The following is a 25,834-nucleotide window of genomic DNA, read 5'->3' as shown; positions in this document are numbered from 1 at the left end:
ATTATGCAACAATGGAGGTCACTAAGGCTAACAATAGTTGCTCAAGTGAACATACACATGGCCCAACTCAACTAAAAAGCCCACTTCTGAATGGGCCAATCAAAATTCTAGCCCAACTCCTCCACAATCACTGTACTGAGTTCATTAACTGCCATTAATTATTTATTATTTATATAATTAATTTAGAGTAATTAATTTCTAGATGATAAAAATACTAGAATGCTTATGCTATCTTATCTTGCAAAAATTATCAAAACAGGACTACTGTGTAAAGTGACAGCTAATGAAAAAGGTATTTTTATTTTTTACACAGCTTTTTTTTAATTCTAAATACTAAAAAAACAGTTTAAAACAAGCTTACCCAATAACCAGGGTATACTTCTCAAGTCTTACACTAACCCAATACTACAAAACTTCTCAAGTAATTCATATTGATCATCATAGGAAAGCAAACATAACAGAACTATTCTTTATAAGAATGAGATTCATTAAGATTAGATTATGAAAGTTCCTCACTTGTTACAAACAAAACAAGCAAAGTATATTCTAATTCAAAGGAAGTAGCTTTGATTTGATAAGCAAAAAAGCTATTTTTTATAATCTTCATGAGGGCTCACAAGGGGGAGGGAGGCACATAATTAAATTTAAATTACCAACCAAATCTTATTATCTGTAGTGAATGAAGTGAACCACCAAATCAATCAGTACAGCCCCAAAAGAAAAAGAATGAAAGAGAGAAGCTGTAATGTATTGCTATGGCTCACTTGTTGCCCGAAAATGAAGCTCTCAATTTATCAGCAAGAAAAGGTAGCGTTTTGATACTTTCCTGGGTTGTCTGCTCCACACATGACTCCAAATCCTTAAGAGCATTGCTTTTCACTTGTTGTGACTTGGCTGTCTCAAACTTGTCTTGGCACACCATCAAAGCTCTGTTCAACCTCTCCTTTATTATTTTTTTTAATGTACAAATTAGAAAGGCAAAAAAATGGACATCAGTACTTACAAGGGATAATACGTACATACAGGTTAAATACACATGAAAGAGTGGAACTTGTGTTATATCTCATATGTGTCCTACAACCATTCTTAACCATAGCCATATATGCTTGTTATCTGTTCTTAACTCAGACAGTCAATAATAATAGGGAAAGAAGCTGCATTTCATCAAACAGATTAAGTTTACTGCTTAAAGGGCTATGAATTGCAATATTCATTTTCATTTCCATTTGAATAAAAAAAAAGGAAAAAGTCTGCCTTTATGTTATTTACAAACACAATGCAATAAAAAAAACCAGCATGATCATTTCAGCAGGAATAATAAAAAGCCATTTGTAAACTAAAATTCGATTAAAAACAAAACAAGAAAAGCTGAAAAACTAATGTCTATATTTAATCACTTGTTTTTCTGTAGCAAGTTTTCAATTTGCAATCACAATTTAAAATACAAAGAGACATTGAAAGTTGAAAGTGTAAAGCTTGTACTGTGTCTCATCTAATCATGACTACAAAACCATTCATAAATTGGCCAAAAACCACCATGCAAATGCAAACAAGGGATAACCATAGCCATGGCCAGATCAATATGTGCACTTAACTCATCAAAAAGATGAAAGGGGGTAGTAATTTTCAATTGAAAAAGAAGAATGTATTAGTCTTACTTGAAACCTGGCCATCTCATTCTCAACTCTCTGTTGAGCAGAAACGACAGGAACACTGCAATACTCCACACAATTACTTATCTCTTCTTGCTTTCTTCTTCTATCAAAGCATTCGTGTGCACATTTGAAGTAGGCTTGCTGTATTCAATTACATCAAACAATATAAAATTTGAAAACAATCCCAGACCCCAAAACACAATCTTTTTCCATAATAACAATAGATAGACAGTACATAGATATATCATACAAGAGAAGGTGAAAGTGAAAAGGTGAGGGGGGCTACCTGAAGGGTGAAATTGACATGGTCTTGAATGGGAGCTAGATGTGCCTGTGCTGCCAAATTGACATCATTCAGCTTCTGCTTAATTTTCTCTGTGATTATTTGCTCTTCTGCTGCCGCTATATGATCCATCTTCTTCTCCTTCTTATTCTTCAGAGAAAAAGAGAGACTTGTTTTTTATTAGGGTTTAAAGGAAGAAGGGTTTTTGGTTTGGCCTTCTATTCTTTCTTCAAAAAAAATAAAAATCCTTTCTTTATTTCTTAGTTTATTACACGGGCGCGTGGCCCACAAAGAGCATATCAAATATTATGCCTCCAAATTTATATTGCAGTTAAAAATTCTCCCACGAATTTACTATATTGTGCTTCTAAATTTTGATGTGTACTCTCAAATGGTGATTTTAACCAACTAAAAGGTATTTTACTTGATTTTTTTTTTAAAAAAGGTATTTTACTTGAGCAGGATCAAGGATGTTCATTATATATTACCACTTCAATAAGATTAAGCTTTTTGATCACTAGTACCCGCAACAAATTTACGTTAATAAAATTTTTAAATTTTATAATCTCAATAATAAAAAAATTTTAACAACAACAACAAAAAAAAAATGGGATATAATATAGTACATGCTAAAGTAAATATCCAGATAAAATATATAAAAATCCAACTCTTCATAATATGTCAGTCACATATTTACTTTTTAACAATTAAAAAATTAAAAATGTAATAAAATTATAAATAAAATATTTTTGCTGTCAATTTTCTTTAATTTAAATACAATTGGAAATGTTTAAATTTTACCACAAATATCCAAAAATCAATACAATTTTTTTTTTATTTCTGAGTTAATTACACGCGCTATATGGTCGCGTGGGCTACAAAGAGCATATTCTTCTAAGTCAGTCAAGAAAGAAATATAAGAAAAACACACCCAGCTCTGTACTCCGTCGAAGACCATTATTAAAGCTCAAGTCTTTGAAAACTTGTATTATGCAACAATGGAGGTCACCAACTCACACCACTCACCCTGCAAACAAATCCCATCTCTCCTCTCCTCCTTCGTTGATACATTCGTTGACTTCACCGTCAGCGGTCTCTTCCTCTTACCGGACCCCAACCCTGAAACCCCTTCTGCTCCTCTGCAGACCAGGTACCCCGCCGCCGACCGCCTCATAGCAGTCGGAGATGTCCACGGCGACCTTGAAAAGACCAAACAATCGCTGAGAATAGCGGGTCTAATCGACGACTCCGATAAATGGATTGGAGGGTCAACCATGGTGGTTCAGATCGGTGACGTACTCGACCGCGGCAACAGTGAGCTTAAAATTCTCTACTTTATCGAGAAGCTGAAACGAGAAGCCGCCAGGTGCGGCGGAACCATAATCTCCATGAACGGAAACCACGAGATTATGAACGTTGAAGGCGATTTCAGATTCGTGACCCCAAATGGCGTTAAAGAATTCGAAAATTGGGCGGAATGGTATCAAATTGGGAACGAAATGAAAACCCTCTGCCAAAATTTGAAAAACCCTAAAAACCCATTTGAAGGAATCCCAATGGGTTTCAAGAACATCAAGAAAGAATTTTCAAACGGATTCAGAGCAAGAATCGCGGCCCTAAGACCATCGGGTCCGATCTCGACACGATTCCTATCCCAAAACGTGACAGTGGTGGTAGTCGGAGAGTCCGTCTTCGTCCACGGCGGACTTTTACCGGAACACGTGGCTAAGCCGGGATTGGAGAAGATGAACGAGGAAGTGAGGAATTGGATTAATGGGTCGAAAGGAAAAGAGGCTCCTTCGCCGTATTACTGTCGGAGCAGAGATGCGGTGGTTTGGCTGAGGAGATTTTCTCACGAGGCGGCGGAGATGTGTGATTGTTCGACTTTGGAACATGTTCTGGCGACAATTCCGGGAGCGAAGAGGATGATCATGGGTCATACGATCCAACAAGTTGGGATCAATGGAGCTTGCGAAGGTCGAGCTATAAGAATCGATGTGGGCATGTCTAAGGGTTGCATTAATGGGCAGCCTGAGGTTTTGGAGATCATCCATGGAAATCCTGAGCCCAGAATTTTAGGTGGGAATTCCTCCGGTGAGTATAAATCTGTGTTGACCAGTCAACGGAGAGAAGGGTTGGGATTGGTTTTGCCGGATCATCGTGAAGTTCGTGTCAAAGCTTAGGGATTTAATATAAAGTTGAGATCTTTGACTTTTATTCAGATCATCATCTAATAATTATTCAAAAACATTTATATATTAAAAAAGAAACATTATCTTTAGCTCCTTTCATTACAAAATACAAAACTTGTCTGGGTTTTTTGTTTGGTGTTATGAGTATTGAGACAACAGAATGGTGATTTGATTTACGAGAATATTGTTAGTGTTCTGTCTAATTTTTTGAAGGCATATTTGCATTATGTTTCTCGTGGGATTAATATGGTCGCATATGATTTAGTATGGGATCAATGGTCTAATTGAGATGGATGGTTTTACATCTTTTCTTTAATGTATTCAATTTTAATTATTTGGAGTGTTACTCTTAATCTCATATTTTAATATCTTAAGCCAATAATTTACAATTTCGACAACAAAATTCTTGATAGTATTCAAAAAGTGTTAATTTTATTTTTGTTGTTGTAAATTATTTAATTTTTTTAAAAAAATTATTCTACTCCCTCTCCTTTGTGGAAAAATCTGTGGCATCTTTCCCTTCCTGCCAAGGTCAAACATTTTGCTTTCCGAGCTACAAACTCCACCCTCCCTACAGCAAAAAACCTAGCTCATAGGAAAATCATTCCTTCCTCGAATTGTGACCGTTGTGGAGGAATGGAAGAGTCGGTCTCTCATGCATTGTTTTACTGTCGGAGCATTAGAAGAGTCTGGAAAGGTACGCAATTTTATCCTTACATTTTTGCTAATTCTTCAAAAATATTATTTCATGATGTCGCTGATATGATTTACACTTCTCTGACCAAAAAAGATGTAGAGATTTTTCTTTGTACTGCTTGGCTTGTCTGGTTTAACAGGAACAAAGCTCTAAAAGATCAAGCTCACGACCCAGATCATGCGATTCTCAGCTTGGCTCAAAGCTACCTAGAAGACTACCATTCCTCCCAGCGGATCCCTACATCCTCCTCCCACCCTAGCCAGATGTCAGCTCCTACTTCTTGGTCTCCTCCAGCTGCGGGTCTTCTCAAGCTAAATGTGGATGCAGCAGTATCACAAGCCACCGGGAAAGCGGGCTTCGGAGGTATCATTAGAAACAGCGATGGTCTGGTAGTTGCTGCCATTGCCCAACCGCACTCAGGAGAAGGCTCGGTCCCAACCTTGGAAGCAAAATCCCTCCTCTCCGTGCTTCAGTGGTGTATCAACGAGCACTTTTTAGTCCATTAGGTGGAAACAGATTGCAAAGCCATTACTGATGCTCTGTCTAGCCATAAAGAAGATATCTCGGTTTTTGGTGACATTATTAAACAAATCAAGAATACTTTATCTCAGTTCCCTGCTGCTCGGCTCTCTCATATCAATCGCGAGGCTAACACACTGGCTGATAAGCTAGCTCACGGGGCTCTAGGGTTAGATGAAGTAGCCATTTAGATTGGAGATGACCCCTGTAATATCATTGATTTCCTGTCTTCTTAGCGGGCTCCCTTTCTTTCAAAAAAAAAAAAAAAAAAACTATAAATAATAATAAATTAAAATATATATTTATATATTCTAGCATATATTCTCGGTGTGATTATTAGCTAAAAAATTGTATTTATCACTCTTTTTTTTCAATGATAAAAATTGCAAAATCCATCCAAGTAAACATTATCTTTGTTTTTGGATAATTGAGTTTTGTGGTGTATAATGGAATATTAATGTGACATGAATACTTCGGTTGATTAATGATAGTCTACATTAGAATAGTTCAAGTGTTTGAGCTATTATTGAAATCGACGTAGTACTTTGACTTCTCAGCATCTCTTTCATGTCCTACTACTCCTACAATAGAATAGTTCAAGTGCTATGCATTAATATATACATACATATATAGAAATTTGTAGTTCAAAAGTTATACTAAACATTCTATTTGGTCTTGTTTGCCTAAGCTTTCTATTTTGCTTATAAAAGCTAAGTCAAAATGTGAATTATCTAACATTTCCTACTACAACGAAACATCATCCCAACTTTGAAAGTTCAATCTTTAGATTTCATTTTTCTGAAAATTCCTATCCCAAAATCAATATTAAATCATGACAACTTATTTACATTGTAGTACAAAAGCCCAAGCACAGCGTTGAAGGCCCAAACCTAAGTTGAGGTTTTTAGATGGGCCTGGGCCAGTATCATAGAAGGTAGGGTTTCATCCAACAAGTGCTATAAATAAGCACCTTAAACCCTTCTTCTTCATTCCTTTACATTCTTCTATTGTTTCTAGGGTTTTCGTATTAACATTTACATATGAAAATAAAAATAGAAAAAGCCAATTTGCAGAGCAAAAGCGTCGAATAATAATAAGATGGCGCAGTTTGCATTGAAGGTTGGCGATATCAAACTCAGTATGCGATTCTCCGTGCCTATCAAATTAATTCAGTTTTGATTATGGCCTCGAACAAGTCGCTACATTTCAATCTACTTAATCTTCAATTTCTCCTTTAAAATTAGAACTACTCTTTTTTTCTACTTTTATTCCAATGGGTTTTCATTTTTCTTGAAATAATTATTAAAAATTGATAAATTGCTGTTCTTTAAAGCTATCATTTTCAGTATCTCTTGAGTGAGAAAGATGGTTTTGAGGTCTGTGGTTGGGTGCTTGAAGATCTGGGTAATCAGAAATTTAAGATATATTTTAGTGAATAATTATAAAGTTTTTATATACTTATGAAAGACCTTGATTTTCGAAATGGAAAATGTGGAAAAACAAGTTTTTTATTTTTATTTTTGATGAGACAGTCTAAATTATAATGTGATTATATATATATATTTTTTTATCAGATCTTAACTTACTAATGCCTAAGAAATCAAGTATCAAGAATGGACATTTTAGTAAAGGAACTCGTTCTAAGTCTAGAGCAAAAAGTAAAAATGAACTCTTTAATAATTAAAAAAAAAAATAACATTTTACTCTACTGAACAAGCTGTATTAAAGCTTAAATTCTTTAACAAGATTGACGTAAATGAATTGAAAATAGAGAAATAATTTTTGAACAGTATAAATGACCTCACTTTAGTGTTATTAGTATTTAGTATGAGATGGAATATACCAATTTATTTAAGAAAATATCACTTCATAGACTTGATTAAGAAACTGATTTTTTTTTTTGTACAAATACAGACTACAAATATAATCCTAAAAAATGTCACTTCACAAGACTTGATTAAGAAACTAATGGCATTACTGTAAGTGAAAAAAGAAAAAAGAAGAAAGATGCACAAAGTGGTATGATAATAGGATAAAAATCAAGTTGGTCATCATCAAAATTGCCATAAAACAAAATGATCATTATTTTCTTACATAGCACAAAACTATTTAATAGAAAAGATCAGTCCAAAGATTACCCCCATATTCCATTTCATTCCATTCATTCATGACAACAAAAAGAAAAGAAGGAAAAAACTAAAACAAAAACAAAAAAACATTACCAACTGCCCAAACCAACTGCTGCTCTATCTACAAATAGAAAAAGAACCTAATAATAGTAACAATAGCTCACTTCACTTTCCCTTGAATCAACCATAGTGTCCTACTAACTTAGAGACTCACTTGTCTATCATATACCCAACTGAAGGGTACACTCCTAGCTTGTTTCACCCTTCCTTGAGCTCTTTCCTCCAGCCTTCTGATTCTTGGAGGTAACCCACAAACATACTCCTGAGCCTTAAGCCCCTCCCCGGAAAGTCCACTTAGCTTCTCCACCTTCCACCTCCCAACCAAGAACTCCAATATGTCCGCGTAATCCTTGGCCGTGTACACTCCAAGCCGTTGTGCAACAGCAGAAAAGTTATCGAAAAGATTGTCATCTCGGCCATCATACATCAAGTGTGCTGGCATGGCTATCTTCTTCCTCATCATGTCAGCAAATGCTAACACAGTCCCATCAGGATCAATCTCAAATAGCTTCTCAACTATCTTAGTGTAGGCTGTCTCGTGGCGCTTCTCGTCTGCAGCTATGGTACCACATATTTGTGCCAATTTTAAGTCCCCATGCTCCTTTGCTAGCCTGGCAGTGTTACCATGTGAGATAAAGGTGGCTCTTTCTTGGAATGAAGTGTAGATGAAACCAAGATAAGGATTGTTCTCTGTCCGGGGATCCTGAAAACAAAGAGACATTAGTCCAAGTAAAAGACAGGCCCTTTGAACATTTTTATGGGCTTAACAATAGAGAAAATAAAGAACAAAGGTACCAACCATTCCAGAACCGATCAGATACTGAATGGTCTTCTCAATTTGCCTCATATCGACTCGTCCACTGAGGTAAAGATACTTGTTGAGGAGGTCACCATGCCTGTTCTCTTCAGCAGTCCATGCTCTAGTCCAAATAGCCCAAGAAGTTGGGCTGGCACCAGTTTCATCCCTAACTCCATCCAATGTATTAAGCATAGTTTGATAAGTTGGAAGTGCTTCTTCTGTGATCATATCACCAACCAGAACAACAAAGTAATCATCAGGAAGCTCCCTAGCCCTCTCCCTAAGTTCCATCACCTGCTCATGAAATCCATCAGATGATGGTTCAGGGAGAAAATCCTGAGGTTGCCAGCACTTCTCAACTGGCTTAAGGTGAACCAAAAGGTTCTGATCAGCCCAATCTTCCAATGACTTAAAGATCTCAATCTTCTGAGGTGGCATGGAATGTGTTACTTGAACATGGACCTCTCTAGGAGGAGTGAAAGGCTTCTTGATATTATCAACCTCTCTGTATTAAAGTAAGCATAAGTTAGAAGAAACCAATTGTCCATGTGAACTGCTTAACACACACGCACAGTTATTATGGCAACCAAAAAAAAATGGCATCTATCTTATCAATTTGTAGGCTCCACATGCCATGCATGTCAGCACTGAGACAAGAAATGAATAATGAAGGACACCATTTAATGATTTCTTATACTACCTATCAACAAATTCATTAGTGTCTGGGTAACTTTTCTTAATCTCATTCACAAACATAAGTGCAGAGCAACTCATAGAAAAGGAAAGAGCAATAAATTAGGTGAGCTACAAAACTAAAAAAAGAAACAAGTTGTGAGCTTGGGCATTAATTATGAACAGTCAAATGTTGACAGTCAGTGAAACTGCCTAAGCCTTGAGAAACATACAGGTGGACTAGCATGCATGATACCTATAACTGTCAGCACAAGGTTTAATTAGGGAATGCCACAATAAGTTCCCAAACGACAAAGGAAGTGTGTAATGGCATATATATATATATATATATATATATGAGAGAGAGAGAGAGAGAGAGAGAGAGAGAGAGAGAGTCACTCATATGTAAAACTTAAGACTCAAAACCTGAAGGTGGATTTATAAAAGTTTTGAATAGAACAATGGGGAGATAATAAAATATTCAACTAATTTCAAATGCATTAATTGGGGTACCAAGCATTACATCATATATGTATATTTATACATTTTAATGTACATACCATATATATACAAGGAAGAAGCAACTATTCAAGTATTACTACTAAAGTACAAAACAAAATGGTCTTCGGATTTTATTCTTAATAAAAAAGAAAAGAATAGAAAAAAACTAGTCTGTATCAGTACATGCCCATGACTGATTCTGATTATAAAAAAGAGAACACATCCGCATTAATGGAGAGATATATAGATACACACATATTAATATTCTTCCATTCCATGTGACATATCATCATATCAGCAAGACAGTAATAAATATTTGAAATTATTACATTCAAGTACTGACTGAAGATGAATAAGAAGAAAGTAACAGCAAAACCAAAAACAGAAAAAGAAAACAGTTAAAAGAGAGTTTCATGTCATTAACATGCATGTGAGCAATACTGTAATTTTGTACGGTTTATCAAGAATATGAACATTTCAACATCTCAGCCGTTTCAATACTGTAAGATATGATTGCCAATGTAAGACACTAGCAATGAATCACAATTTTCAAAAACATGTCAAACACAGACTGAGGAAAACAAAGCCCAAATATTCCTTTGATTCAACATTAGAACATTTATAAATGTTATCTATCCTTAAAATGAAAATAGATTCCACAGCATCAATGTTTAATCCATGAGAGAAAACGCCAATTAAATCCAACAACTGAACCGATCAAAGAGAAAGAAAGAAAAAACAAAACATAACCAATATAACATCACAATGCTGCATATACCCTGCAAAATAATTCAAATTAGAACAACCTTCAGAAACGTGGAATCTCAAATCATGCAATGAACCATAACAAATCAAAACGAAAATTATAAGAGTCAAACAAAAAAAAACAATGAGAAAGCAGAAAACTTTACATAAAAAAATGCATTTGACAACATAAGCAATAACAAAAATCAAAATGAGGAGAAACCCAAATTAGTCTAAGCTAAACAATTAAGAACAAAAGCCCAGATCCAAAAATTAAAAATTTAATAATAAAAAGAATATCTCAAGAACATGACAGCATACAAGGATCCAAATATTAATAATATCAGAAAACGAGAGAAAAAGAATGGAAAGTAGAAAATAAAGGGTTTAAAGGAATGGAGTCTGACTTGGAGCCAGAACGGAGGGTGGAGGCCATGAAGAACTTGGGAGATCTGAGGCTAGCCATTGGTGGAAGAGCAAAAGCTGGTAACTTTGGAGATTGAGCGATGGTGGGGTTGAGTTTGAGAGCCATTTTTGTGCGAGTATGATGATCTGTGAGGTTGGTTTTGTGTGTGAGAGTTATCGAAGCAGTCTCCTCCACAGAACCAAAAACCCTGAGAAGTGAGAAAGGTGAGGCAATTGGGATTTGGGTTTGGAGGGTGATGATGAAGCACTGACTTGAGAAAAAGACAGAGCAACTAAGGAAAAAGGACCCCTAAATACGATGCCACTTTATAATACACTCTCTATACTTACATTTCCAAAATACCCCCTCCCATTCACTCTAATTACATTACTACCCTTTCCAATTTTTACACATATAATAATAAATATTTTAATTTTAAGTATTAGCATTATTATGAGGTCACACTCTATAATTCGGTAACAATTTCATATAACTTTTATTTCAAGTAATATATGAAAGACTCGATATTAAATTATATCAATAGTAATATTATATCTCATAAGAGTAGTAGGTAGGGATGCACATTTTCCCCACGGGAATGGGGATCCGCGGGGACCCGCCCCTAATGGGGCGGGGATTCCCCGTCTAAATGGGGAACGGGACGGGGACGGGATCACTTTTTGTCCCCGAATATTAAACGGGGCGGGGACGGGGATCACACTCCCCGCCCCGACGGGGACCCATTTAGTATTTTATCTTATATTTTTAATAATATTTTATAATTTATAATTTATGTTTGCATTTTTTTAGTATATTAGTATCTTTTCATGAATTTTAAGTTATATTTTGGATAATAATTAGTTTATTGAATAATAATTAATGTGTAATATTTTAATTTTTATGTAGTTTAATATTTTTGTATATTAAAAATTTCATTATAAACTTTATTTTATTATTAGGGGATTCTCCACTCCGTCCCCGCCCCATCCCCGATGGGGAATAAGCGGGGATGGGGATTAAAATTCTTAACGGGGATGGGACGGGGGGAGCACTCCCCGCCAATTCCCCGCCCCGTGTGCATCCCTAGTAGTAGGCATCATGAGTACACTTTAGCATTTTTATTTAATTTTATACACTTAATCCCTTATTTTATTTTTTTTGGTAGTAAAATCCTTCTAATTTTACTTTTCTTTGTAGATTTGAGGCGCTAATTTAATCTACTCATTAATATTAATTGAATTGTCATTGTGTACACTTATATATACTAGCTTATTTTTATTGGCTTCGAAATTTTACTCTCACATATATATGTGTACATAGTAGTCATCCTAGTTAGTATTTAACAATAAAATTTAATTGGTGCGTATCAAATTTGCAAATAAAAATAAAGTTAAGACTATTAAAAAAAATTAAGTGTATAAAAATTAAAACGTAAATTTAGCCCCAATTGTATTAACCATTATTCAAATATAACTTAATTTAAAATATTACATATTCTATTATCATACTAATTCCATAATAGGATAATTGGATTTTGTGATGTGGATTAATTTAAAATTTAAGATTAAAAAAAAAATTACATATCATTAGCATAATTTTTTTTGAACAGATATCTTTAGCATAAATTTATGCAAATAGATATGATTTAAAATTTTATCATAATTAAATTAATTTTAATTATATATGTAATTAAATAAATAAATTTTAATTCAAAACTTGATAACAATTTAATTATGTTGATATAATATTTATTATATAATTTTTGTTCAAAGTGCTTTTTTTTTTCTTTTGAGATTATGGTTCAAAGTACTTAACATAGCAAAACACTGGATAAGTATCATGGATAGTGATGAGATGAGTTGTAGTACAATCATATTCCCATGAACATAAAAATGAAGGAGTTGTTTAGATAAAGATGATGATGATGATTATGAATGACAAAACAACCATCAAATTAAATGAAAAATTGGGATGAAAATTAAGATGATGATGACTTTTGGAATAGATTTTGTTTGGGTCAAACATGACAATCATCATCATCAAGCTATTAACAGAGGACTCTAAGATAGTTAATGTTCTCTTCTCTCATTTCAAATGTAAAGTTTCCATTTTTAAGTTTATATTTGAAGGAGGGCAAAAGAGTAAAATGAGGAGATATGGAGAGAGTCATGAAGTTTGAACCAATGAAAAGGCAACAAGAGAGATTTCACACTTGGCTGCAGTTGGCAATACTATTGCATGCCTTCTACCACTTGTTTATAATTCCCAATTTGGAAAAACAATAAAAAAAAAAACCTTTCTTTTTTATATTTGATTCTTCCATTGAAAATGGTTTTAAGAATTTTCAGTTGGGTAGTTGTACATGGTTCACATTTGTCATCTTTTCATTTTCAAAACTTACATTTTGTGTGTAGTTACTCTTATTTAATGAATTTATACAATATACTCACACAGTCACACATAGAATATTAATGGCTTGCATTGCATGGAAGATGAATCTCAATGTGAATATTATATGTTTGTGTACATATTTATATGTAAAGTATAAAATAATTTCCTCAAAAAAAAAATATAAAATAATTAAATTCAAATTTAATTAATTTGAACCAATTATAAATAAGAATAATCACTAATTTATAATTTGTTATACATTTTTTAAGTCTACATTAAAAAAAAAAATATACCTTTGTACAAGAATAATTAAATTTTTATATATTTTATAAAATTATTTTTATAGATTTAATAATTCTATTCTAAATAGTAGTACATGCATAAATATTATATTTACTCAAAAATTACTCTATTATTCTATAATATTAATGATTGTTTATTGTTTGTTGTTACATTAATATTTTTTTGTGCTTTATTTTTTTTTTCTAGTGTAACTTTATTTAATTATAACCTCTTAATTAGAATATAATTTGCTTATTGTAAGTATATTCTTAGATAGAGGTTCTCCTGTATATATATAGATACTAGGTATTAGTATCATGCATGTTTATTTAAAGTTGTATTAGATTACTAACCTAATTATTTATTTAAATAATAATAATAAAAAAATAAATCTAATACAATTCTTATATTTTTTAAATATATAAATATAGTTTTAAATTTATTTATAAAAAAATATATCTAACTAATTTTATTAAACAATAAAATAGGTAAATAGATTTAGATATTTTAAACAATACAACTAATATATTTGATATAAAGTATAACTAATTAATTGAATTAACATCTAACTTAAATTTAAATTAAGATTTATATAAAAATATAATTATCTATTTTTTTGATATTTTTAAATGATTATTTAAATTATATTTTAATAAATAAATTAAATTTAGATTTTTAAAATTATTTTAAAAATAATAATTAATTAATTGATAATCGGTTAACAAAAATAATAAAAAAAAAACCATTAAACCAACAATTTTTGTTGGATATCTACATTTAATATAAGAGATATACAATATAATAGAGATAAGTTTAAAAAATAATAATAATATATTTTTAAATAAGTGCAGTGAATTTAAATTTGAATCACAATATTAGATATTTTTAGGTATGCAAATAGATTTAAATTTAAATCACAATGTTTAAAAAATAAAAAAAATATATTTATTATTATATAATCACATTTAATATAATAGAGATATAAAAAAAATAAAAATAAAATGTTCCATTAGGTTTTCTCTTTTCAACGGCTCTAGTTATACCTTAAAATTAATCATCTATTTATAATAACAGTAATTATTACTTCCAAATTATTTTCTTCTAATTAATTATTTTACATGGGACCAAACTAATTGTATTCTCAATTTCTAATTTAGAGGTTATAAATTTCAAACTTTAATTAAGAAGTTATAAATAAGTAGGTAGATTACATTTATACACTCGGGTTGGATTCTTTAGCACGCCACGAAATCGGTACGAGCATGGGATACGAGTACGACACAATACGAAAAAATATGAGCTTAGGCGGTTAGGCCTAGCACGACACGAATAAATAAAGGCCCATGCACAACACGAAAATATGAGCTTGAGCACGATACGACACAACAAACACGAAAGCACAACACGAGAATACGAATTTTATAGCACGAAAGCACGGACAAAATAAAAGACGAATAAAAATTCATAAAATAATTTTTTATTTAATAATTCATCTACTCTTTCGTATAAAAATGCTTTATTTATATATTTTAAGACTATATTTTTTAAAAAATTAAATTATTTTAATACATATAATATATATTTGTAAAAATATTCTTTGTCAGGCGAAAGTTTTAAATTATATTGGCACATTTTATAAATCAGTGATAATAGTTGGCACATTTTGATATGTTGAATATTTTTTTTTATTATGTTGAATATTATTGACAACTTTATGTGAAAAATTATTAATAGACTATTATATTGGTGATATAATTTTAGTTATTGAACATGTAATTGTAATTATAGTTTTTTTTTTTTTTTTGTGATTTTGAAGCTCATTTTAATCAAATAATTTATATGTGCTTTAAAATTAGAAAATAATTTGAAAAGTACAAAAAAAGGGGCAATTTTCCATAGGCCCGTTTAGGGGCCATTTGATAAAGGGGTAAGTTAAAAAATATAATTTTTATTAATCAATTAATCAAATTTACCTCTAATTTTATATTTAATTGAAACATACCTATTTTTATATGTATTGTACCCAAAATACCCTGACATAAGATAATCACATGGAGAGTATCTTGAAGTGACAGAGGCAAGATTGGTACAATATTTAAAAAAAAGGTAAAAATGATAGACTTTACAAAAGAGGGTAAAAATAAAAGAGGACAATATAAAAAATGTATAGAGTGTAATTTCCTCTTTGATAAATATGAGTCAACCATTTCATAAAAATTAGACTGGCCCATTTAGGCATAGTACAGGTCCAGCCCAATAAAAATAATGTGTTTATGGGATGGGCTGAGCTTACTTCAATAATATGAGCCAGGCCTAGCCCGACTCGTTTTATAATATGAGTCAGGCCGAGCTTGTATAAAAAAAATAGGATAAGTTGAGGAATAACTCTTTTTTGTATCTATTAATCAATAATATTCTCATATTATATATTTTATTAAAATATACCCACTTTTTTGAGTAGATTGCCTAATATATGCTTACTCCCCACTTAACTCTAGCACATATTTTACATTAACCTAAGGAGTATAATAATGAGAACATCATCTATAAAAGTATGTATATCTTAAAGAATATAAAAATAAAAGTAAAAATTAAAACAAATAAAATAAAATAAGTATACAATACAATTTCTTCTAAAAAAAAATAGATTTTTATAAAAACGGGCGGGCTGCCCGAATTTTACAATTTAAGGTAGAGGTATTAGCACTAAAACAAATTCTTAATCTACAAAAATAGCAACTTTAACCACAAAATCAATTTTTTAATTACTAATTTTTTTTTTAAAAAAAAAATCAATTAGTCTCGTACACGTAGAAATCAGCAAGGACAATTATGATTACATATATTTTTCAAAATTATGATTATATTGTAAAACCAACTTATTTAACAACACACAATCCATAGTCTTCCAAGCATAATCATAATTCATAATCATAAATGCTTATTTCTATAAAATTATAATAATAATAAAAAAAAAATCATAAATGCTATGCTGGTCTATGAAAATCCAGCTAAAGGAAATAGGTGGTACTTGTTGGGCCTTCGTTCGAGCCCTATCTTCGAGCCTTTTCATAACATGGGCTAGCCCATAACGATAACCCTGGGCCTGGCAACCCAGCAGTATAGGGCCCAGTAAGGTTGGGGACGTTCCATCGAATGCGAGTCTAGTGAGAAGGTGGTGTGTTAGCTGTAAATACGCGGTCCGGTCCCTATTTTAAAAAGTAAAAAATAAGAGACGTCAATCAGTTAATTAAATTTACCTTTAGTTTTATATTTAATTGAAACATATCTTTTTTTTATATTTATTGTAGTCAAAATATCTTATATAAGAGACTCACATAGAGATATTGTACTCAAAATACCTTATATAAGAGACTCACATAGAGATAGAGAGTATCTTGAAGTGACAGGAACAAAATTGGTACAATATTTAAAAATAAAAGTAAAAATAATAGACTTTAAAAAAGATAGTAAAAGTAAAAGAGAAAAATATAAAAAAAAGTATAAAGTGTAATTTTCTCAGAATAATATAGTTCGTATATCATGCTGTATCGTGTTAATATTTAAAAGAATAAGTTACAAATAATATTATACTAACTAAAAAATCTTAAAAAAAACGTAAAGTCCACCATTATAATTGGAGAATTTTTCAATGTCACATTTGGAATTACACACATATTTAAAATGAGAACTAAATAAGAGCCTATTCAAGAAATATAATGATAATTAAATTGAGAAGAAGAATAAATATATCAATGTATGATAGGCATTAGGGTTTGGCTTGGAAAAAAATGATTAATTAAACAAAGATAATAAAAAATTATAAAAACCTACAAAATAGAAAAATTAGCACTATGAAAGATTAGAGTGCCACCTCAACTTACCTTAACAAAAGGATTATATAAATATATAGATAGATAGATAGTCAATTTAATTTGCAAAGTAGGGATATCTACACTTGTGCAGATTGCATATTAATTTAAATGTAAAAATAATCAATCTAATCCAATTCTCACATATTTATATAATTTTTTTTAACATTTTAATGTTAACAAATAATAATTTAAAATATAATACATATAATACAAATATATTTTAAAATTTAATAGATTGAGTGTATATTTTATCTTATTCTAAAGAAAAAATTAAGATTTCTTATTCTTAAATGTATAGCTATCAAATGTTATTTTTTTTTCTCCAGCCAGGTCGTCCGACTTTTCCTGGGGTGAGGTGCAGCTTGGTCGGGTTGTATTTTGCTATTTCCATTCAATTTTTGTTACTCCGATTAGTCTTGTTGTTAGGTTATTTTTAGTATTAAATTTAGATTAATTTTAGCATATTTTTAATTTAATTTTAATCGGGTTTGGAGCATTTTTACGCTTGTTATCTTTTATTTTTGTAAATTTAAAATAAAAGAAGATTAGAAAAATATTAGAAGAAAAAGATGAGAAAAAAAGATTAAAAAATCTCACAAAAAGATGATACATAAAATAGAGAAAATTATGCAAAAAAAAAAAAAAATAAAGCTGAATCTTCAAGCCTAAATTAGACTAGGATCTGGTAATATTTTTGGAAAAAGTCAAAGCATAAAAGTTCTAGATCTCTCTTTTATCTTTCAGGAACATCTTGAATCGTCCAATTCCGACCAATATCGATAGAGTTATGGCGAAAATACTATCAGTCGACGCAGCAAAAAAATCACCGTCGAAACGAAGTCATCTAGTGAAATTCCAACACGGGCCCCGACCTGCCCCCTAAACTGCCCAATAATCGTCTTTTTCTCTCACGTGGATTTTGGTGGTTTCCTAATTCGAATAGGCATTTAACATGTGCGTTTTTATATCTTTTTAGTCCCTGAAAGCCTATATAAAAAGTGAACTGGAGTTGATTTGAGTCAAGCAATTCAGAAAGAAATAAACAGAGAATACATATACGAATTTCAGAGATCAACTGCAATACTGGAGGCATTCTTCAGAGGGTTCAACATTCTTTTCTTATATATTTTCTTCTCTTTTCTTAATTAATATGTGTGATTTTGCTTTCATAAACATGAGTAGCTAAACACTTAATTAGGGTCTAGATGGAGATTATTTGACATTGTTTTATGGTATTAATATGATTTATTTTCCCCCAGTATCTATGTATTCTATTTCATTCGTGCTTAATTACTTTTAATTGCCTGATCACCAATTAATTATCTATGATTTTGATGCGAGATCTGAGAAGTGAGTGTCAATTATGCTATAGTGAAATAGAACTGAATTTCAATATAGGACGAGAGTACCTATATGGTTTAGATAGCTTATAGGGTTTCTGTGTTTAATGCCTGTTGCATGTTAAATTTATCACGAGAGTAGAAAATTTGCATGTGATTGAGATTTATGTATCTGAAAAGACTATAAATTACCTTAGTAAACTTCTTATTGCATAGAAAATAGAAATTGATAATAGGGAGATAATCATATTAGACCATAATCAATAGAAACAATTGAAGTCAAAGTCTTAATTTTTATTAACTGTTAATTTCCTTATTAGTTTAATTGCTTATTCTTGCATTGTTTTTATTTTCTAGTTTTAATCCTTTCTAAATTTTATTTAACCAAATAGAAGTAAAAGTTTAATTTTAATGTACTTAACTACAATCCTTGTGGGATCGACCTTACTCTTGGCGAGTTTACTACTTGTCACGATACGTGCACTTGCGTGTGCCAAATATCATAATACTTGTCTCTATGACATGCTTTTGAATGTTTTAGTTTTGTCTGTGTGACATGGTTTTGAATGTTTTAGTCTTGTCTATATGACATGATTTTGAGTGTTCTAGTCTTGTCTATGTGACATGGTTTTGTTTTGTTGTGTTTCGTTGTTGCTTCTTCTTTATTCTTTAATGACTTGCCATTAATAAATCAATCTTAGCAGTTGAGAATAACAAATTTTTTGCGACTAAAAGGATTGTTAGTAGTGAGTTTAGTGCTCCAATAAAAATACCAAACTAACAAGATTATAACTCTATGAAAAATAATACGAAGGACAAAATCATGCATTAAATAATGCATATAACAATTTGATCAAATAATTTTTTTTAAAAGAGTTGACCAGGTCAACACGTTGATCTGATCAACCCGCCAATCCGACCTTATTTTGGGTTTGGGTCCAAATTTATTTATTTTTTGACCCGAAACCCACAAACCCACCCAATAAATACTATGAATGACAATTGCTATGATTACTAATGCTAATCATACCACAACCTTCACACCTCACAAAGAAGACTCAAAAGTGAAGAAACAGCCACTGATAGACTATAATGTTCAACCATCCTATTGGCCACCGTAAAGTAAACAATCATATGCTTAACGATCTCACAAAGACTCAGTCATATTCACCCATTTTTCTCTTCCGATATAGACACGATCGTCATTAATTCTCCCACCCTAAACTAAACAAAAGCATACAATAAAAGATCGATATAAAATTAAAATTTTAGAATGTTCTATACTTTTAAACAATACACAGTCAACCAAGAAAATAAATATATATCACAGAATTCAGTACATGCAAAAAAAAAATATATACTATATACAAACAAAATATGTAAATATCTAATAGGAAGTGAGGCAACTCTTTTTGGTAACTCTTGCGACTAGTTTCCTGGTCCATATCCTTTCTTGTTGTTGTGATAACCTTCATTGCCTTTAGAAGCCATAACGGTTGTTATGATCATGGAAATGGCGATAAAAGCCAGAAACTTGGCATGGTTTGGAGCCTAAATGTTAGGTGGCGTTTGGTTGGTGAAACGGAATGGAATGGAAAGGAAACAATTTTCATTTCATTTCTTTATTTGGTTGCATTTAAAACTATCAGAATACCATTCCGATAGAATGATCTTTCAATCATTTTGGTGGAATAATTATTCCATTTTAAAATAAAATAAAAAAAGACCATTCCAATGCAAGATTTGAAAAAATTTAATAACTTTTTTATCAATTTTTTTATGCATTTTAAATTTTATTTATTTCTATTCTAATTCTTATTCTCATTCATATTCCTATATTTTTATTCATTCCAACCAAACGTCACGTTAGTGTTAATGTAAGGAGAAATGGCCAAGTTAATCATATTCCTTTCTCACCCTTAATTTTATTTGTTTGTCTTTTTTCTAACATTAATATATAATTAATATGATGAATGAATTGCCAAAGCTGATGGTGTTGGTTATTCACTTTGCATTGTGTGAATTTCTATAGAATTTTCTTTTTTACACTTTGTTTGATGTAAACAGCAATTAATCTCAATTTAATATCCATGTATAAGTTAAATAGTGGATCATGAACTGGAAAGGTAATTATTACTTTAGAATATTACTATGGTATAAATAAAGAAATTACATGCACATATATATGCATTAATAATAATGATTCTATTTCTCTTGATAAATTTATTATATTCCCTTTATTAAAATTCTATGTAACTTCAAGATGGACTAAGTTTTAAGTTTAAAGTTTTTCATGAGATTTTACTTCAAAGCCAAGCCAACACAAACCCACCAACTTACATCACATTATTACATCTTTAATTTATTAAAAATATAATTGAAATTGCTCAATAATAATATCTATCATCAAATTAATTATTAGAAACTACCACAATACTGAAAAGAGAACAAGTTTTTATTTAAACAAACCAAAAAAAGAATAGTTGTCATGATATTTTCCCAAAAAAGAAGAAAACAATCTGTTACATCCAATTACTCAAACCATCATAATCATATTCCTAATTTTTTTTCTTATTATTTTACAACACTATTTTTTTTTTCAAAGACTCAAACTATTACCATACACTCACTCCATGCAAAGATTAAAAGAAAAACACCAAAAGGAAAAGAAGGTTAAAAATATAGGAAAAGAAATCACACAAATCGGTTAAATGGTCTCCTTCCAACCCCAGCTGGCAAAGAAACCGTCGAATCCACACTCATATTCCCTACTGAAGGTGCAGATTGGTGTTGGTTCTTCTGGTGTTGCTCTAATGCCCTTGATGAACTGTTATCCTTATTTGAGAAAAATGAGCCTTTGTTCCACTTGAATGATCCAATGCCTTGTGTCAATGGGAAAGAAAGTCTTCTTTTCGATTCGCTGCTTGGAGTTGCCATAAATCTCTCCTTTGGATTACTGCTAGCTCTGGCTTTCGCCTTGGCTGAAGCTGTTGGATTCATGTAGTTAGGAACAGAGAATGGTGGGCAGCTTGTGAGGCTGTCATCATCTTTTAGTGGAAGGTCAAATGGTGATCCAGCTCCAACACTGGCTCTTGGTCTAGAATACTTAGATGCGTGAAGCGCCATTGGTGTTCTGCTCGATGGTGGTGTTCGCATTGGTTTTGAAGCAGGATATATGGTTGATCTTGTGGATCTCGGTGTTGGGGTATCCATAGTTTCAAATGCGAAATTTCGCTGCTGCTGCTTCTGGTTCTGGTTCGGGGCACTACTAGATGGCGTTCGTGCCTCTGAATTCGGCCTTGGAGGAGTGAGCTGAAAGGTCTTCATGATATTAGTGGTCTGAGGAGGATTAGATGGAGTAGGTAACTGCTTCTCTAGCCAGTTATACCACCATGGAAATCCCCCAGCTCGAATGTCTGCTAGAGGCGTTTGAGCAGATTTTGGACTGCCTTTCCACAACTGTAGTGCAGCCAAGAGAGAAAACAAGATATGGGATTTGAAAATGGAAGAAGTTGAAAATAAAAATGGAATCTTTGGTTTCAGGGAAGTAGCATACCTGGTGAGAATATGCATATGCCATTGCTCTTTCTCTCTTGACAAGAGCCTCAACTTTTCTCTGCATCCTTACCTCTATTTCCTCCTTTGTTAGCACACTGTCATCCCAATCATCATTACCTGTCTCCGACTGTGCCAAAGTGTTCCCAATCAATCATTTTTAGTGACACACACAAAATAAACAAGTATCATCACATATGACAAATCACTGTTTTGAGAAATTATAGGTACATCTGAACTTACATTCCATTTGCCAAATGTACTGTCTGTTTCCTTATCATTTTTATATTGAGCTTGACGTCTTGCTTGGTTTTCTAACATTTGGATTCTCCTTGACTGAATCTGCGACTGAACACGCACCAAGAGCTGCATATATTTCATGGCATTCATCGTTTGGCGCTTTACACTCTGTCCCCTCACCACTCCTTGAAGCCTCACCAACCCCTTAAGAGCTCTAAAGCTCCTTCTAGCCTGTAAAACAAGCATAACAATAACATGATGATGATGATGCCAAATGCCCATGAACTTAAAAAAAAAGAAAAACTGTTCAATGTGGTGTTGTCCTCAGATAAACTCACCGTATAACCTCTATAGGCTGCTTGAATCTTAGTAGCCGAAACATGATGGTGCCTTAGAGTAGGTTCAGGTCTGTAGCTGATCTCCCTATGATGGTGTACAATTCTAGGAGATGGAGGTTTAGGAGAAACAGCTCTGGGAGATCGAACCCTCGGAGAAGAAGCTCTAGGAGAAGCAACCCGAGGTGATACAACCCTTGGCGAAGAAGCTCTTGGAGTAACAACTCTAGGAGGAGGCACAAAAGATGAAGTCTTGGGCTGCTGCTGCTGCTGCTGCTCAGGAGATAATGGAGTCCTCAAGGTTAATCTCTGTTGCTCTCTTTCGAAATCCCCAAAGATTTTCTCAATGCTGCTAGGCTCTCTGAAAAGAGGAATGAAGGAATTGGTGTCTCCATGCCTAAGTTTTCCTCCACTCTTCTTCTTCTTCTCCTTCTCCTTGCTGGTTTTCTTATCGGAATCCTGCAACATATATGATTACATTCATTCTCGAAAGACTCAATCTATAACAAAAAAAGGCTCAAATGAACCAACAAGTCACATTCATTTCTACAAAACACATATGCCCAAGTGAATGCACTTACATTTACTGGCTTCTCCTTGGAATGGGGAGTAAAAGCCCTCTTGATTGCAGAAAACCAACCTCCTTTCTTTCCCATATTCGTAGCATTAGTGTTACTCCAAAGCTAGAACCTGCACAAAATCAAAAGAAAGAAAAAGAAAAAATGACAATTCTGAAAAAAACAGTTTTCTAAGATGATGTCAAGGCAAGCAATATGACTTTTTATGAGAAACAAGTACCTTAAAAACAGTAAAAATGATCCTCAAACTTAGTTTATTCCTTTTCACTTATCATCCAGAACAAAAAACTCAAAAACCCAATTATGCAAGTACCACAATATGCTCAAAAACAAAAATGAAACCAATTTTTTAAGGTTTTGAGGCTGTCAGCCGCCAATGAATAATAACAGTAATAAGAGGAATCTTAAGAATCGACTCAATTATGGTCATATCAAACAAATATCCCTTTTATGCATCTCATAAATTTGAGGTCAAAATCCATGTATATAATAATAATAATAATAATCTACAAATATATATATATGCATATCCCAACAAACACAATATGCCAAAATTATGATGACCCTATAGTTACAATAGCCAAATGAATTAATATTATTGTTATTATTTCTGTTATCTATCTGAATTAGAAAATACAGTTAAATGGTTTTTTATGTAACTGGCTGAGACAAAAAACATAAATTAGAAAGCACACAAAGTTCAATTTGGAATCATATCACAGAGTACAGACAGAGTTTGTAGGTGTTCACGAGTCCAGTTATCAATTTTTTAAAAATAATAATAATCAACACAAAAAAAAAGGGATTTCTTAAAAATGAAAATTATACTCCAAAAAAAAAAACATTATATGACAACCTGAAGACAAGAAGAGGGATCCCAAGAAAAAAAATATATAAATTTATTTTTAATGAAAGATATAATTAATAACCTACCTCGAAGAAAACACAAAATCACTTATTTTCCTCCCCCAACTTTTTCAGTTGAAAATAAATTAAAAATAAAAAATTGTGATGTTGGGATCCAAAACTAAAGAATCATCTTTCTTTCATACCTGACATACCAGATTAGAAACATAAAAATCGTACCTTTGGCTTTGATGTAATAAAATAGTTGAAGTTGGAGAGGGAGAGAGAGAGAGAGAGAGAGAGAGAGAGAATTGAGATGTGGGTATTTGAGGGGTTGTTGTTCTTCTTCTTCTCAAGCTCTTCTCCTCTGCAACTCTTCAACTAGTGCTTTCTTCTTGCCTTGTTGTTCTGTTCTGTTCTGTTCCCACCTTTCCGTCCGTCGTGGCTTTTGACAAGCAATTCTCTTCCTTTTTTTAATATTATATAATAATAACATATTATATAAAATATAATACTCTCTCTCTCTCTCTGTGTGTTTCTCTCTCTAAGACTTTAGACTTTTGATGGGGTTTGAATTGGATGGTGAGGGAGATAAAGGGATTTGCTTGGTTGTGTAAATTTTCTTCCTTTGGGTCTTTGCCACCTTTCACCTTTTGTGGGATTTATAAATTACTATGATATTTGAGGAGAAGAGAAAGAGAAGAGATGAGTTTAATTAATAAGGTTTCATAATGATTATTATTAAGAAAAGAGAAAAAGAGAGAAGAGATGATGGAATGGAATGAAATGGATGGAAAGAGGTTAGGGGTTTGGGTTGGGTTGGCCACTTTCACACTCAAGTGTGGCCAAACTTCAACCAACTTTACTTATTTGGACAGCAAACACTTTCAATTCAATTCATACATACATACATACATTCACAATAATCATCTATCATTTTGACATTTTCCATTCTTTGTAATTTTTCAGCAAATTTTAAAATATAATTCACAATACTATAAATAAATTACGTATACATTTAAATAACTATGATATCCATTATTATATAAAAATAAAATAAATAAAGAATATAGAAATACCCTTTTAAATTTGTAACTAAATTAACTCTATTTAGTTGAAAGAAAATTTAGAAGTAGTTGATTATGTAGCATGCTTAAAATATTAACTGATGAAATTAACAAAAATTGAATTATCATTAATAAGAAAATTAGACAAAGTGTATTACATCATGATAGAGCAAAATTAATAAATAGGCAAATTATGACATGTACTAAATCGTGCCCTCTGAATTTTTTAGCCGTTAAAAATTCTCCTCGAACTATGGAGATTGTTAAGTTTAAGGACTTTTGTCTAATTTTAGTAAAAAAATTTAACATGGATGAAAGTTCAAGGGGCATGATTTAGTACATATCAAAGTTTGAGGGGCATGATTTGGTAGATATCAAAGTCTGGGGAGCATGATTTAGTACATAAACAATCACTGAAACAGTAAAATTGAATGAAATTAGACAAAAGTCCTTAAATTTAACAATCTCAATAGTTCGGTAGGAATTTCTAACGGCCAAGAAAGTTCAGAAGTACGATTTAGTACATGTCAAAGTTCGGGAAAAAAAATTACTAATAGCCTAAAAAAAATAGTAAATTAACTAACCATAGAGACAATAATTACACCATAAATTACCAAGCCAATAAAATTTTAAGAATCTTCCAAAATTTTACATAGAAATAATTATGC

At 31.9% G+C, this 25,834-nt stretch overlaps 5 protein-coding genes and 1 non-coding gene across 6 annotated transcripts; 3 read left to right on the top strand and 3 right to left on the bottom strand.

Annotated features, from left to right (window-relative positions):
• Positions 1–455: 455 nt before the first annotated feature.
• Positions 456–2,181, bottom strand: LOC115704269 (uncharacterized). The gene is made up of 3 exons (XM_030631483.2): positions 1,942–2,181; positions 1,659–1,796; positions 456–943 (listed from the first exon to the last, which is right to left on the bottom strand). The coding sequence occupies exons 1-3, from the start codon at positions 2,068–2,070 to the stop codon at positions 761–763; spliced, it is 450 nt and encodes a 149-aa protein (XP_030487343.1). The 5' UTR covers positions 2,071–2,181; the 3' UTR covers positions 456–760.
• A 402-nt stretch (positions 2,182–2,583) lies between these two features.
• On the top strand, positions 2,584–4,333 carry LOC115708038 (shewanella-like protein phosphatase 2). The gene has a single exon (XM_030636205.2). The coding sequence runs from the start codon at positions 2,937–2,939 to the stop codon at positions 4,119–4,121; it is 1,185 nt and encodes a 394-aa protein (XP_030492065.2). The 5' UTR covers positions 2,584–2,936; the 3' UTR covers positions 4,122–4,333.
• Positions 4,334–4,766: 433 nt separating this feature from the next.
• LOC133034894 (uncharacterized) lies at positions 4,767–5,537 on the top strand. Its single transcript, XM_061110374.1, has 2 exons — positions 4,767–5,216; positions 5,334–5,537. The coding sequence occupies exons 1-2, from the start codon at positions 4,767–4,769 to the stop codon at positions 5,535–5,537; spliced, it is 654 nt and encodes a 217-aa protein (XP_060966357.1).
• Positions 5,538–6,418: 881 nt separating this feature from the next.
• Positions 6,419–6,552, top strand: LOC115708489 (small nucleolar RNA snoR86). The gene has a single exon (XR_004009987.2). It is a non-coding gene; the product is annotated as a small nucleolar RNA snoR86 (small nucleolar RNA).
• An 827-nt stretch (positions 6,553–7,379) lies between these two features.
• LOC115708035 (stearoyl-[acyl-carrier-protein] 9-desaturase, chloroplastic) lies at positions 7,380–10,962 on the bottom strand. Its single transcript, XM_030636203.2, has 3 exons — positions 10,659–10,962; positions 8,335–8,839; positions 7,380–8,238 (listed from the first exon to the last, which is right to left on the bottom strand). Exons 1-3 carry the CDS (start codon positions 10,781–10,783, stop codon positions 7,678–7,680), a joined length of 1,191 nt encoding a protein of 396 aa, XP_030492063.1. The 5' UTR covers positions 10,784–10,962; the 3' UTR covers positions 7,380–7,677.
• Positions 10,963–20,979: 10,017 nt separating this feature from the next.
• LOC115708034 (protein IQ-DOMAIN 13) lies at positions 20,980–24,937 on the bottom strand. Its single transcript, XM_061118686.1, has 6 exons — positions 24,340–24,937; positions 23,257–23,365; positions 22,679–23,134; positions 22,344–22,571; positions 22,102–22,230; positions 20,980–22,004 (listed from the first exon to the last, which is right to left on the bottom strand). The coding sequence occupies exons 2-6, from the start codon at positions 23,329–23,331 to the stop codon at positions 21,240–21,242; spliced, it is 1,653 nt and encodes a 550-aa protein (XP_060974669.1). The 5' UTR covers positions 23,332–23,365; positions 24,340–24,937; the 3' UTR covers positions 20,980–21,239.
• Positions 24,938–25,834: the final 897 nt, after the last annotated feature.

This window comes from Cannabis sativa, chromosome 1, assembly GCF_029168945.1.
Source record: "Cannabis sativa cultivar Pink pepper isolate KNU-18-1 chromosome 1, ASM2916894v1, whole genome shotgun sequence".
In the NCBI taxonomy this organism is placed as follows: domain Eukaryota; kingdom Viridiplantae; phylum Streptophyta; class Magnoliopsida; order Rosales; family Cannabaceae; genus Cannabis; species Cannabis sativa.
The sequence above is the reverse complement of the archived record's forward strand: the minus strand, read 5'-3'. Positions and strand labels throughout refer to the sequence as shown.